Genomic DNA, 13,487 nt, shown 5'->3' with positions numbered 1-13,487 from the left:
CGCCACTCTCACCGGTACCCCTCTCTGCCTCTCTGTGCCCCTGCCTCCCACCTCCTCTGCTGGCTCTGGCCCGTCTCCGCCGCAGATGCATGGACATCCTGGAGCTGTCGGAGCGCCTGCACCTGCAGCGGTTCCACTCCCACACCCTCCGCCTCTACCGCGCCGTGTGCGCCCTGGGCAACAACCGCGTGGCGCATGCTCTGTGCAGCCACGTGGACCAGGCGCAGCTGTTACACGCCCTGGAGGACGCGCACCTGCCGGGCCCGCTGCGGGCGGGCTTCTACGACCTGCTCATCAGCATCCATCTGGAAAGTGCCTGCCGCAGCCGCCGCTCCATGCTCTCTGAGTACATCGTGCCCCTCACGGAGGAGACCCGCGCCATCACTCTCTTCCCGCCCGGAAAGAGTGCGGAAAACGGCCCCCGCCGCCACCGCCTGCCTGGCGTTGGCGTCACCACCTCGCTGCGGCCTCCACACCATTTTTCACCGCCCTGTTTCGTGGCTGCCCTGCCGGCTGCCGGGGCGGCCGAAGCCCCGGCCCGCCTCAGCCCCAGCATCCCTCTCGAGGCCCTGCGGGATAAAGCACTGAGAATGCTGGGGGAGGCCGTGCGCGATGGTGGGCAGCACGCACGTGACCCTGTCGGGGGCTCTGTGGAGTTCCAGTTTGTGCCCGTGCTCAAGCTTGTGTCCACCCTGCTGGTAATGGTTTCCTCCTGCTTCCTTCTGTCCCGTTCTTCTTCCACATTCCAAACAATCCATCCATCCATCCGTACGTCAACCTCCCTCTCATTTGTGCCTCCAACCGCCCGTTCATCTCTCCATCCTTTGTTCACTTTTCCTCCCATCCGTTCATCTGTAATCTGTTAATCTGCTTATCGTTGTTTGCCCCCTTCTTTCCATTCCTCCATCCAACCAACCATCATTCATCCATCTATCAATCCATTCATCCTCCACCTACCTTTCCATCCACCCAGTTATTCAGTTAAACTCCCGTCTTCCCATCCACAAGACCATCCACTTATTCTTCTATTTTCTGCCCACGTCTCCATCCATCCATTCACGTACCATCCATCCAGTTTTCAATCTAGTTGTCCATTCATCCTTCCATTTACTCATACATCAGTACACCCACTGTTCCGTCTGTTCATTTATCCACCTACCCACTTATTTATTAATCTGTCTTTCCTTTCATGCATCCAGCTATCATCCGCCTTCCCCCTGTGCCTCCATCCATCCACCCATCTACAGATTCATCCATTCCTTCATCTTCCACCTACCTGTCTGTTCACCGATGCATCTCTCAATCCATATGTATGTGCGCCCATCCACCTACCCACAAATCCGCCCAACCGTCTACACCCATTCGTCCACCTCCCATCCACCCGTTCTTCATCCTCTATTTCATGGGCCCTTTCATTCACATACCCATCTGATGACTCATGAATATGTACATCCATCCAAATTTTCGTGCCCAAACTATCCACCCATCCATCATCCACGCATCCCATTTCATCCCATCCCCTGGCTATTTACCCATGTATCTGTTTACCCATCCACTCATTTACATACTCATGCACCTGTCACATCATCCATCCACCTACCCACCCATCCATACACTACATATCTTGTCATCTATCCGCCCATCTCTTCCTCCACCTTTACTTTCATCTTTCCATCCATATCTGCCCATCAATTCCCCCTTCAGACCTCTGATATTCCATCTGTTAAGTCAGCCACCCAGTCCCCCCTCCCCCACTTACCCATCTCTCTTCTCCCCACTGTTTTTCCCTTTCATCTACCTTCTCTCCCTCCATCTGTTAGCATTTTCATTATGTTTACTGAGGGCTAGCATATGCTAGGAGCTACGAAGGCATCCGTCAGGGTAGGCTATGGTCTGTTTCAGAGTCACATATGCTCAAGTTTAGGAGAAAGAACATTTGCTAGTGAAGGGAGAGGCACTCATGTTTGGCTCTGTGGTCTGGTTGGCTATGTGCTTAGGTGGGACACAGGGTGTGGATCTGGGGGGATCTTTTTTTTTTTCTTTTTTTTAAATTTTTTTTTCAACATTTATTTATTTTTGGGACAGAGAGAGACAGAACATGAACGGGGGAGGGGCAGAGAGAGAGGGAGACACAGAATCGGAAGCAGGCTCCAGGCTCCGAGCCATCAGCCCAGAGCCCGACGCGGGGCTCGAACTCACGGACCGCGAGATCGTGACCTGGCTGAAGTCGGACGCTTAACCGACTGCGCCACCCAGGCGCCCCGGATCTGGGGGGATCTTAAGGAGGCTGGAGAGCAGGGCAGGGGGTGACATTTCTCTGTGTCGGAGGAATCACATGTAGCCCATGCAGGAATGAATTTGGCACATTCGGGAGAAGTAGTTTGGGGAGTGAGGCTGGGACTTAATTTGAGGTCTTGTGGGCCACAGTGAAGGATCCAGGCTTTGTCTTATAGGTGATGGGCATCTTTGATGATGAGGATGTGAAACAGATCTTGAAGATGATTGAGCCTGAAGTATTCACTGAAGAAGAAGAGGAAGAGGAAGAGGAGGAAGAGGAAGAAGAAGATGAAGAGGAGAAGGAAGAGGATGAGGAGGAAGAGGCACAGGAGAAGGAAGATGAGGAAAAAGAGGAAGAGGAGACAGCCGAAGGGGAAAAAGAAGAAGGCCTGGAGGAAGGGCTGCTCCAGATGAAGTTGCCAGAGTCTGTGAAGTTACAGGTAGGCTGGTTCTTCCTGTTCTCCGGCCGCCGCTCATCTGGGCTGGAAAACACAGGATCTGGTGCGGGGGTGAGGCTGGACCTTGCCCTGAGGCAGTGGGGAGCTGTGGAAGTGCCACAGGTGGCTGGCATGCTTCTGGCTTCAAATGGCCTCTCTGCTTGCCACGTGGCAAGTGAATTGGACGGATGAGACCACGGAGAAGTCTGGCTTATGGATCCAGGCAGGAAATGACAGCGGCAGATGGGGCAGGGCCATGGAGAGGGGAGAGGAAGCAAGAAAAGCTTTTAAGGAAGTCCTGATGGTCTCACCGCCGTCATCCCTACTGCATGGCTGTCCTCCCACAGATGTGCCACCTGCTGGAGTACTTCTGTGACCAAGAGCTGCAGCACCGTGTGGAATCCCTAGCGGCCTTTGCGGAGCGCTACGTGGACAAACTCCAGGCCAACCAGCGGGACCGCTATGGCCTCCTCATGAAAGCCTTCACCATGTCCGCAGCTGAGACTGCCCGACGTACCCGCGAGTTCCGCTCCCCACCCCAGGAGCAGGTCTTCTGACCCCTGATCCCAGCTGGCATTATTTTTAAATCCCAACATCAACCCCTCCCCCCACTCTGATCGCTGATGGTACTAAACCTCCAAGCTCAGGCCTGACCCCTGACCCTGTTGATATATTTATCTCTCACTCTCCTATGTCTCTCTGAACCGATAGGACCTCTTAGTAGGACCTCAGACTGACCCTGACTCCTTTCAAACCTCTAATTTCTCAGATAGTCTTCATTAACTCGTGGCCTTAGACAGGGACTCACAATTGGATCTTTGATCCTTGATCTCAGAATTTCTGCTCTTGAGCTTCTGACCCTCACTCTAACTTATGACCTTCCCCTAGATAAACATGCTATTGCACTTCAAAGATGGTGAGGATGACGAAGATTGTCCTCTCCCTGAAGAGGTCCGGCAGGATTTGCTTGAATTTCATCAAGACTTGCTGGCACACTGTGGTAAGAGATCAGAGAACCCTTCTCCCAGACTTTCTCTTGTGACCTTTCCTGAAGTTTCCCTAAGATTTCCTGATCTTAAATATTTACAGTTTTGGTGCAGTGTAACTTTTGGTTGAACGAATGAATGAACAGATATATTAGTGAACAGATAGAGGATGAGTGGAAGGATAAGCTTATATGGGTGTTTGAGCGGATTATATATGGATGGATGGCTATCAGCAAGTGAGCGATGAGTGTGTAAATTGGTGGGTAAAGAGATAAATGAGTAAAGAAATGGGTGAAGAGATGACTGAGTGGACTTATGGATAAAGAGAAGGATGATGGATGGATGGATAGATGAATGATTAAAAACTGAATGGAGAGATGGTGGGTGTCTGGTGGGATGAATGGATAATTTCCATTGTTTCTGATAACTTAGTTAATAATCTTACTGAGATTCTTTTATATATGATGAGTTGTTTTTCTCTGGCTGACTTTCTGTTTGCCTCTGTTTTGAAACAGTTGGGTATGATGTGTCTAAGTGTAGAGCTCTTTGATTTTATCCTACTTGGAATTTGTTAAGTTTCTTGGATGTATAGATTAATATTTTTCATCAGATTTGAGGGACTTTTGGGCTATTATTTCTGCACATTTTTGTGGCCATTTGTCATTTCTGTTTCTGGGATTCCCATTATGCATATATTGATATATTTTGTGATGTTCTGGTCCACAGGCTCTAAGGCTCTGTTAGTTTTTCTTCATTCTTTTTTATTCTTCAGACTGGATAACCTCTATTGTCCTAACTTTAAGTTCACTGATTCTTTCTCCTACCAGATCAAATATGCTATTGTGTTCCTCTAGTGATTTTAAAATTTCACTTATTGTACTTTTCAGCCCCAAAAACTTCTATATGGTTATTTTTTTATATGACCTGCCTCTTTACTGATATTCTCTATTTGAGGCATCACTGTCATCATACTTCTCTTTAATACTTTAGACATGGTTTCCTTTAGTTCTCTAACCTATTTACAATAGCTGGTTAAAAAAATATTTAAAATGCTTCAAAGAATGAATAAAGGAACAAACATATGAACATATAGAGAAAAACCCAAGAAGGGATACATGAGTGAGAAATGAATGAATGAACCAATGAATGAACAAAGAAGTGAATGACTGAGTAGATGAATAAACAAACAGATGAAGGACACCCTCTATCTTCTTGACCAACTCCAGGTATTCAGCTGGAGGGAGAGGAGGAGGAGCCAGAGGAAGAGGCCACCCTGGGCAGCCGCCTGATGAGCCTGTTGGAGAAAGTGAGGCTGGTGAAGAAGAAGGAGGAGAAACCTGAGGAGGAACCACCTGCTGAGGAGGCCAAACCCCGTGAGGACTGGGGCCTTAGGGAGGGACAGGGATGGGGCAGACAGCCTTGTGTTTGGGGAGCCTCTGGGTCCAAGACAGGCCATGAGGAATAGGGAAAAGGGAGGGGTGGATTAATGAGAGAGGAGGAGTGGGAGGTAGGGTAAGAGAAGAGGCATGCTGAAAGTGTGGCCGAAATGTGGGGGCTGCACAGTATGTGTGTTGGACCGGTGTGCCATATGGCCTGCCAGAGAAGAGACACACATCCCACATCGGGATGGTGGAAGCTCCTATACCAGCATGGCTTCTGTGTTCTCATGGATTTTCTTTGTTTTTCTTTTTTGTTTTTCTTTTTTGTTGGTTTTTTTTTTTTTTTTTTTTTTTGTGAAACAATTACTATGACGAGGGATTAGAAACACTGTTATGATAAGTGTTGGGCCGGGCCAGTGGGTCATTGTACAAACTATACATCAGCTCTATCCAACAAGGACAGAATCCCTGATGTTGGTACAGGGTTTAATTCTACAACAGTCAAGGCACTGTTGGCTTGGCTGAGGGATATTGTAGGGGGAAAAAGTCACAGTCTCTGTTCTTCAGGAGTTTAGAATATTATAACAGATACACATATACCATAATGTCAGGTGGCCATGGGTGCTAAGGAGAAAAATAAAGCTGAGTGATAGGAGAGAGTGGGATAGATGGAGGGGTCAGAGTGGAGGAGTGAGGTATGCAAAGATCTGGGAAGATGATTGGTACAAAGGGAACAGCCAGTGCGAAGGCCCTGAGGCAGGAACATGCTTGGTATGTTTAGAGGCCAGTGTGGGAGTGAGCAGGAGGCGAGGGGTGGGCAGGAGATGAGGTCACCAGTGCAAGGCCCAAACTTTAAAAAAAAAAAAAGGTGCGGGGAGGTGCTGGGTGATTCAGTCGGTTGAACATCCAACTCTTGATTTTGACTCAGGTCATGATCTCATGGTTCGTGAGTTCGAGCCCTGCCATCGGGCTCTGTGCTGAGAGTGCAGCATTCTCTCTCTCTGCTCCCTGCCCCCACCCCCCACCCCCAACTCTTGCTATCTTAAAATAAACAAATAAACTTAAAAAAAAAAAAAAGAAGAAGAAGAAGTGCCAGGGCCAGATTGTGTAGCGTTTCTGGAAGGTCGTGAATTGATATGACACCATCATTCAGTGTCAGTGCATGGAGGTTTCTCCTAAGCCTGAGACACATGAGACCTCTGTCTTTTCTCCCCCCAAATCCTGGAAAGGAAAAGGGTTGGGAGAGAGAGGCAAAGAGAAAAATGGATGAATCTCAAGGAGGGACTGGGAAAATAAACCCATTAATCTTGACATCATTTTCAAATGACATCAAATGACAGTTTTTCTTTGTGTCTGTTGTCTGTCTTGATGAAAAAATCAGCGGTACTTTCATTTATTTTTGTTTTTTTTAATGTGTATTTATTTTTGAGAGAGAGACAGAGTGTGAGTGGACGAGGGACAGAGAGAGGGAGACACTGAACCTGAAGCAGGCTCCAGGCTCCGAGCTGTCAGCACAGAGCCCGATTCAGGGCTTGAACTCATGAACCGTGAGATCATGACCTGAGCCGAAGTCGGACGCTTAACTGGCTGAGCCACCCACGTGCCCCCAAAAATCAGCAGTATTTTTACAGAACAAGTAGAATTGCGACTTGTGCTTTCAAAGGTGCATTATATATTTCAAAGGTGCTTATAATGGTGCTCTGGTATTTTGAATGATACATTTTTTTTTTCCTCTTGAAACCTTTAGGGGGGCCCTTACTGTCTGGGTATTAGGGTAAAGAGAACAGGGAGGCTCTTAAAGCAATACAAAAAAAAAAAAAAAAAGATCTGTCAGAATCTGCCCCCTCCTGGCAGGTGACGGTAGGGGCGGTTAGTAACTGCGAAGCCCTCTGGAAAGAGGGGCCCTCGCTGCGTTGTTCGGCTCAAGGCCGCAACCCGGCAGTGCGTTCTGACCCTTGTGTTCCCTTCCCAGAGTCTCTGCAGGAGCTGGTGTCCCACACGGTGGTGCGCTGGGCTCAAGAGGACTTTGTGCAGAGCCCTGAGCTCGTCCGGGCCATGTTCAGCCTCCTGCACCGGCAGTACGACGGGCTCGGGGAGCTGCTGCGTGCCCTGCCCCGGGCATACACCATCTCACCATCGTCCATGGAGGACACCATGAGCTTGCTTGAGTGCCTGGGCCAGATCCGATCGCTGCTCATCGTGCAGATGGGTCCCCAGGAGGAAAACCTCATGATCCAGAGCATTGGGTGAGGCTCCGAGGCTCTGCCCCTTCCCCTGACTTTGCACTTCGCCTGGGAAGGAGGGGAGCCCTCCCAGCTCCAGCACGTCCCCCTGGCTCGTGTCCCCCGGATGCAATGATGTCTCCTTCCTCCACTTCGGGCCCGTCCTTGCGGCGGCGTATTTCTCCCAATAGCTGGCCCATCTCCCTGGCTAATGTCTCCTCCCCTTACCTCTCCATCCGACCTCTGGGGTGACAGCTCTTACTCACCTGTGACTCTTGGCACAAGATTGACCTTCTCTGAGCTTCATCTTTATCTCTGGGCTGGGGAAGAGTCGCGCCTCCCTTGTGGAGTCATAGTGAGGCCTAGTGAGCTCCTGCGCGTAGGGGTGGTAATGATAATACGAATGACAGCATTGAGCACTCACTCAGTGTCGAATGTGCCTCATTCATTCACTCATCAAGCATTTATTGAGGACCTACTTTGCACCAGGCCCTTCCTAGGCATCTGGGGATACGACACGCAACATGGCGAGGGTCTCTGCTCTAGGGGAGCCCACCTTGGATCCATGCCTCAGTTTCCTTATCTGTACAATCGGGGTAATTTCATTCCTGCCATCCAGAGTAGACGTAAAGGTTGAATGGGTTGGGATCTGTGAAGGGGGACGGTGAAGGCTCTGGGGGCTCTCCCTGGACTTGGGTCGCACCCGGCCCCCGGAAACGCCACCGTACTCTACCTATTCACAGGAACATCATGAACAACAAAGTCTTCTACCAACACCCGAACCTGATGCGGGCACTGGGCATGCACGAGACAGTCATGGAGGTCATGGTGAATGTCCTCGGTGGTGGCGAATCCAAGGTAAGGGGCCTGCGTGGGCCGAGGAGCTCAGGGCAGGGGGCCACGGGGGGAGGCACTGACCAGCGGCCCGCTCTGCCCGCCCCAGGAGATCCGCTTCCCCAAGATGGTCACGAGCTGCTGCCGCTTCCTCTGCTACTTCTGTCGCATCAGCCGGCAGAACCAGCGCTCCATGTTCGACCACCTGAGCTATCTGCTGGAGAACAGTGGCATTGGCCTGGGTGAGAACACCCCAGCCCGCGGTGGAGGGAGAGCTGTCCCCCGGGGCCCACGCTCAGCAGTCTATCCAGGCATCCATCTCTGCTGGCTCGCTCACCCGTTCGGTCATTCAACAAACACTCACTCTCAACCCACCCTGGAGGTAGCCCTTAATGAGCGGTGCTGAGGGTCCACCCAGACAGCCGTGACCCTGGCCCTCACAGGGCCCACAGTGCAGCATGGAGGACACACAGTGACAGCCCAGGGTGCTCAGCCCCGGACTGGGGAAGCACGGGCCAGTGGAGGCACCTGACCCAGGCTGTAAAAGGGACGGTCAAGGAGGGCTTCCAAGAGGAGGTGAGACAAGCAGGAGTGAGACTGTCACCTACATACCTCTGAAGAGCACTCTCTCTGCCTCTTGTCCTCACAGGCATGCAGGGCTCCACGCCTCTGGACGTGGCAGCTGCCTCTGTCATCGACAACAATGAGCTGGCCTTGGCATTGCAGGAGCAGGACCTGGAGAAGGTGTGGAAGGAGGAGGCCTGGCCTCCACCTGGCCCCTTGGGGCACCTGCTAATTTGGGAGCCAGTCTGTGGGATGGTCCGGGATTGAATCAGAGGGGGAATAATTTGCAGGGAAAGAGCAAGGGCCCAGTCACTCATCACAGGGCCGAGTGCAAATCCACGCTTCACCCTCCCGCAGCTGCATGACCTTGGCACATTCCTTGCCCCCCCCCCGGACTCCCCCCCCCCCCCACTACTGTGTATAGCAACGAAGGGCATGGGCTCTAGAGTTCAGCACCTTACAATAACTCCCCTTGCTCCCTTGCTGTGTGGCCTTGGACAAGTGACTTAAATTCTCCAGGCCCCTGTCTCCTCATCTGTAGAATGAATATAATAATCCAATAGGGTTATTCCGAGCACAGAATGGGTTAGTCCATGAAACCATTGATAAAACAGTAAGCACTCAACAAGAGTTATCTGCTCGAATAGTATTACTCGGTCAACAAACATTTACTGAGCACCTACTATGTGCCAGACCTGACCAAGGCAGCAGGGGTACTACAGTGATTGAGACAATCAAAAATTCTTGTCCTCATGAAGCTGACGTTCTAGTTGGGAAGATGAATAATAAACAAGATAAATAAGTAAAACATATAGTGTATTAGCTAGTGACGAGTGTTAAGGATGAAAAAAGTGAGCAGGGGAAAGAAACATCAAGTGTCAGGAGGGTGTCCAAGTTTAGACAAGTGTGATCAGAGAATGCCTCACTGAGAAAGTGACTTTCAAGTAAAGCTCTGAAGGAGGAGAGGGGCCATGCGGACATCAGGGGAAGAGCATTCCAGGCAGGGGAACCGCCAGTGCAAAGACCCCGAGGCAGAAGTGAACTTCATGAGTTTGAGACCAGTTTGGTTAGAGCAGGGGGAGTGAGGGGTTAGGGGTGGGAAGTGAGGGCAGGGAGGTGACAGGGAAGATTGTGCAGAGGGTCTTGTGGGGCCTCTGCATTTTACCTGGAGCGAGATGGCGCCACAGGAGGGTTCCAAGCAGGGAAGGGACGTGGCCTGACTCAGGCTGTTTGCAGGGTCCTTCTCTGCGTGGGATAGACTGGGGGAGCAGGGAACCCAGGAAGGAGACCACGTGACGGTCCAGGTGGGAGGTGAGGGCTCAGGGTGAGGATTATCGTTCACCGAGAGATCCAGACGTGAATGAGGTCACAGAGCTCCAGCGATGGGCAGGGAAGGGAGCCTTGGGGAGGAGGTGGTGCGGGTCTGGCCTCGGTCTGAGCCCGTCTCCACTCCCAGGTCGTGTCCTACCTGGCGGGTTGTGGCCTTCAAAGCTGCCCTATGCTCCTGGCCAAAGGGTACCCAGACATCGGCTGGAACCCTATTGGCGGTGAGCGCTACCTGGACTTTTTGCGCTTCGCCGTCTTCGTCAACGGTGAGTCAGGAGTTGGCGGTGGCGGCGGGACAGGAGGCCAGGGTCCCCGACCCAGCCAGCCTCCCTCAGGGTGTGGTCCCCGGCAGGGATTCCTCCAGGCGGGCTGGGGCAGGGTCCAGAGGCCAGTGGGGGCCCGGGGTTAACCCTTGAGGTGCTGGGTCCTGGGCTGCTGGGGCAGGGTCCCCGGGGCAGCGGCTCATGAGGCCTCTGGACCCGCCGGAGCCACCAGGTGAGAGTGTGGAGGAGAACGCCAACGTGGTGGTGCGGCTGCTCATCCGCAAGCCCGAGTGCTTCGGGCCTGCCCTGCGGGGTGAGGGCGGCTCTGGGCTGCTGGCCGCCATCGAAGAGGCCATTCGCATCTCTGAGGACCCGGCGCGGGATGGCCCGGGCGTCCGCAGGGACCGGCGGCGTGAGCAGTGAGTCTCCCACCCCCTTCTCAGCGGCAGAGCCCAACTTCCCCATGCCCCTTGCTGCCTCCCCCACACGCCACCCCCCTCCTTCTGCAGCTTTGGGGAGGAGCCCCCCGAGGACAGCCGGGTGCATCTGGGGCACGCCATCATGTCCTTCTACGCTGCCTTGATCGACCTGCTGGGACGCTGTGCGCCGGAGATGCATGTGAGAGCTGGAGGTCCAGGGACAGGGAGGGGCACGCCTGGGCGACCTCGAACCTCTTCAGTCGGGCACTTGACGACACTGACGGAGCTCTCGTGATGTGGGTGGTCTTAGGCTAGCCAATCCTGGGGAGACACCAGTGACCAAGACTGCCCTAGGCCTGGCTCTCACGGAACTCCCAGTCCAGTGGGGGGGGGGGGGGCGCGACCAAGCACTGAGAGCCAGGGACAGTCGGGGCTTCAGTAGAGGAGCACTAGGAGCAGAGGAGTCAGGGCTGGGAGTTCGAGAGCTCGCCCCACGAGGAGTCCTGCTCTGCCTGCCGGTGGGTCAGGAAGGGATGGGTGGACTAACGACCAAATGGGGCAGAGGGTGCTGGATGACGTGCCCCCTTCCATCTTCCAGCTAATCCAAGCCGGCAAGGGTGAGGCCCTGCGGATCCGCGCCATCCTGCGCTCCCTCGTGCCCCTGGATGACCTTGTGGGCATCATCAGCCTCCCGCTGCAGATCCCCACGCTGGGCAAAGGTGCAGAGGGGGCAGGACTCGGCAAGGAAGGGAGGCTGGGGAGGGAGCGGGTGGGGCCGAAGGGCAACCCTGACCCCCTGCCCTCGTGGCCCGCAGACGGGGCTCTGGTACAGCCAAAGATGTCGGCATCTTTCGTGCCGGACCACAAGGCGTCCATGGTGCTCTTCCTGGACCGGGTGTATGGCATCGAGAACCAGGACTTCCTGCTGCACGTGCTGGACGTGGGGTTCCTGCCCGACATGCGGGCGGCCGCCTCGCTGGACACGGTGAGCACCCCCGCCCCTGCCGAGCCACCCTCCCCACCGCCCGTGAGGGTGCAGGATGGTCAAGGGCACAGCGGCAGCGCTTCTGTTTGTTCTGGGCATGTGTACATATCATAATCCTCCCTCCCCACCCCCCATCAAGATAGAAAGCGAAACCAAGAGGAACTCCGCGTCCTGGGCGAGGGTGGGTGGAGATCTTCAACATCTCATCTTTCTTATTTGAGAAATGATCATTCTCGGCGATGGCTCAAGCACCAAGGAGACAAAGACCTGCGCTCAACAGCAACGATAGCAGTTATATAGATATTCAATAGTTATATAGTTAGAGAATAGTAGGGGACAAGGCCGAGTAAGATGAAGACTGAGAACTGACCACTGGTGTGGCCAAATGGAGGTCACTGGTGACCTCGATGAGCACTTTCAGTGAGGCGGTGGGGTAAAAGCCTTACTGGCGAGGGTTTACGAGGGTCTGGCAGGCGAGGCATTGGAGACAGTGAGTGGACGTGACCAGCCCAAACCAAAGTATGGGAAACTCCGTGGATAAATGATCCAGTTTTTCTAGCAAATAAATAGCATTGAAAAGAGGAGGAAAGGAGACCGTTACAGATGAAAAGACCTGAGACCCAGCAGCCAAATGCAGTAGGGGGGCCTTCCTGGTGCCCTGATCCAAACAATCCCGGCTACAAGTGAGACGCTTGGAGAAAGCTGGTGAAGGACTTTACGCGGTTGTTAATTCTGTTAGGTGCGAAAACGGCAGCGTGGGGTGTGAAACGAGAGCAGGTGTCTGAACGGAGACACAAAGCTGAATGTCTATGGGTGGTAAATGGCTGGGATTGTATAAAAGTATCACAGGAAGAAAGGTGAGGGAGAGGACGTAAGCATGCAGAACTTTGTCTGCAGGGCTGTCTACTCTGGGTAACGAGGGCTCACTACTTGGCGCCTCGGCTGCGGTGGGTTTGAAAATTTGCATGGTTGCAAGAGATCACAGAGACTGGGAGGAGCAGGTGTGGGGGGAAGGTCCGAAGCCAGGGCGACCCCAGGAGCGCGAAGCGGGCCTGAGCCCCCCCCCCCCCCCCCCGCTGTGCTCCCCAGGCCACTTTCAGCACCACGGAGATGGCGCTGGCGCTGAACCGCTACCTGTGCCTGGCGGTGCTGCCGCTCATCACCAAGTGTGCGCCGCTCTTCGCGGGGACGGAGCACCGCGCCATCATGGTGGACTCCATGCTTCACACGGTGTACCGCCTGTCCCGCGGCCGCTCGCTCACCAAGGCGCAGCGCGACGTCATCGAGGAATGTCTCATGTCTCTCTGCAGGTGGGGCGGGGCCGGGGGCGGGGGCGGGGCCGCGGGGGGCGGCCGGCCTGGGGGCGAGACCCCCACCGCCCCGCGCCTGTCTCCGCAGGTACATCCGCCCGTCCATGCTGCAGCACCTGCTAAGGCGCCTGGTGTTCGACGTGCCCATCCTTAACGAGTTCGCCAAGATGCCGCTCAAGGTGAGGGTTGAGCCCTCTCCGGCGTGCGCCGCCCTCGGGCCGCCTCGGGGCTCTTCTGTGACGCACCGCCCGGCCCCGTTAACCTGCCAAGCGAGGGCGGCGTCCCCACGGAAACCTCTGAGGCGGTCTCATTGCCGTACTAGGATTTCCAGGACGGTCGCTTGGCGTCGTCGGTGCCTCTTACGCTCCCTAGTTAGCGTTTAATTTGCCTAACAGTGAGCCAGTCCTCGCCTAGATTAGCACGTCTTTGCATGAGCACACCGCTTTTCCTAATCAGCGCGCTTACTCTCACGCCCAGACCACCAG

At 53.9% G+C, this 13,487-nt stretch overlaps 1 protein-coding gene across 1 annotated transcript in view; it reads left to right on the top strand.

The window, feature by feature from the left end:
• The window catches only part of RYR1 (ryanodine receptor 1), a 118,707-nt gene that overhangs the window by 39,036 nt on the left and 66,184 nt on the right, over positions 1 to 13,487 (top strand). Inside the window, exons 34-49 of the mRNA XM_040445607.1 lie at positions 86 to 698; positions 2,454 to 2,717; positions 3,062 to 3,262; positions 3,603 to 3,714; positions 4,927 to 5,073; positions 7,052 to 7,325; positions 8,045 to 8,159; positions 8,245 to 8,377; positions 8,785 to 8,879; positions 10,156 to 10,291; positions 10,521 to 10,707; positions 10,798 to 10,906; positions 11,306 to 11,426; positions 11,523 to 11,692; positions 12,782 to 13,002; positions 13,091 to 13,181. Of these exons, the coding sequence (XP_040301541.1) occupies positions 86 to 698; positions 2,454 to 2,717; positions 3,062 to 3,262; positions 3,603 to 3,714; positions 4,927 to 5,073; positions 7,052 to 7,325; positions 8,045 to 8,159; positions 8,245 to 8,377; positions 8,785 to 8,879; positions 10,156 to 10,291; positions 10,521 to 10,707; positions 10,798 to 10,906; positions 11,306 to 11,426; positions 11,523 to 11,692; positions 12,782 to 13,002; positions 13,091 to 13,181 (2,989 nt within the window). The remainder of the gene's footprint in view (positions 1 to 85; positions 699 to 2,453; positions 2,718 to 3,061; positions 3,263 to 3,602; positions 3,715 to 4,926; positions 5,074 to 7,051; positions 7,326 to 8,044; positions 8,160 to 8,244; positions 8,378 to 8,784; positions 8,880 to 10,155; positions 10,292 to 10,520; positions 10,708 to 10,797; positions 10,907 to 11,305; positions 11,427 to 11,522; positions 11,693 to 12,781; positions 13,003 to 13,090; positions 13,182 to 13,487) is intronic.

The sequence above is a fragment of the Herpailurus yagouaroundi genome, unplaced genomic scaffold (assembly GCF_014898765.1).
Source record: "Herpailurus yagouaroundi ecotype Mexico unplaced genomic scaffold, PumYag 194, whole genome shotgun sequence".
Lineage (NCBI taxonomy): Eukaryota > Metazoa > Chordata > Mammalia > Carnivora > Felidae > Herpailurus > Herpailurus yagouaroundi.
This window is presented reverse-complemented; position numbering and strand designations above follow the sequence as displayed.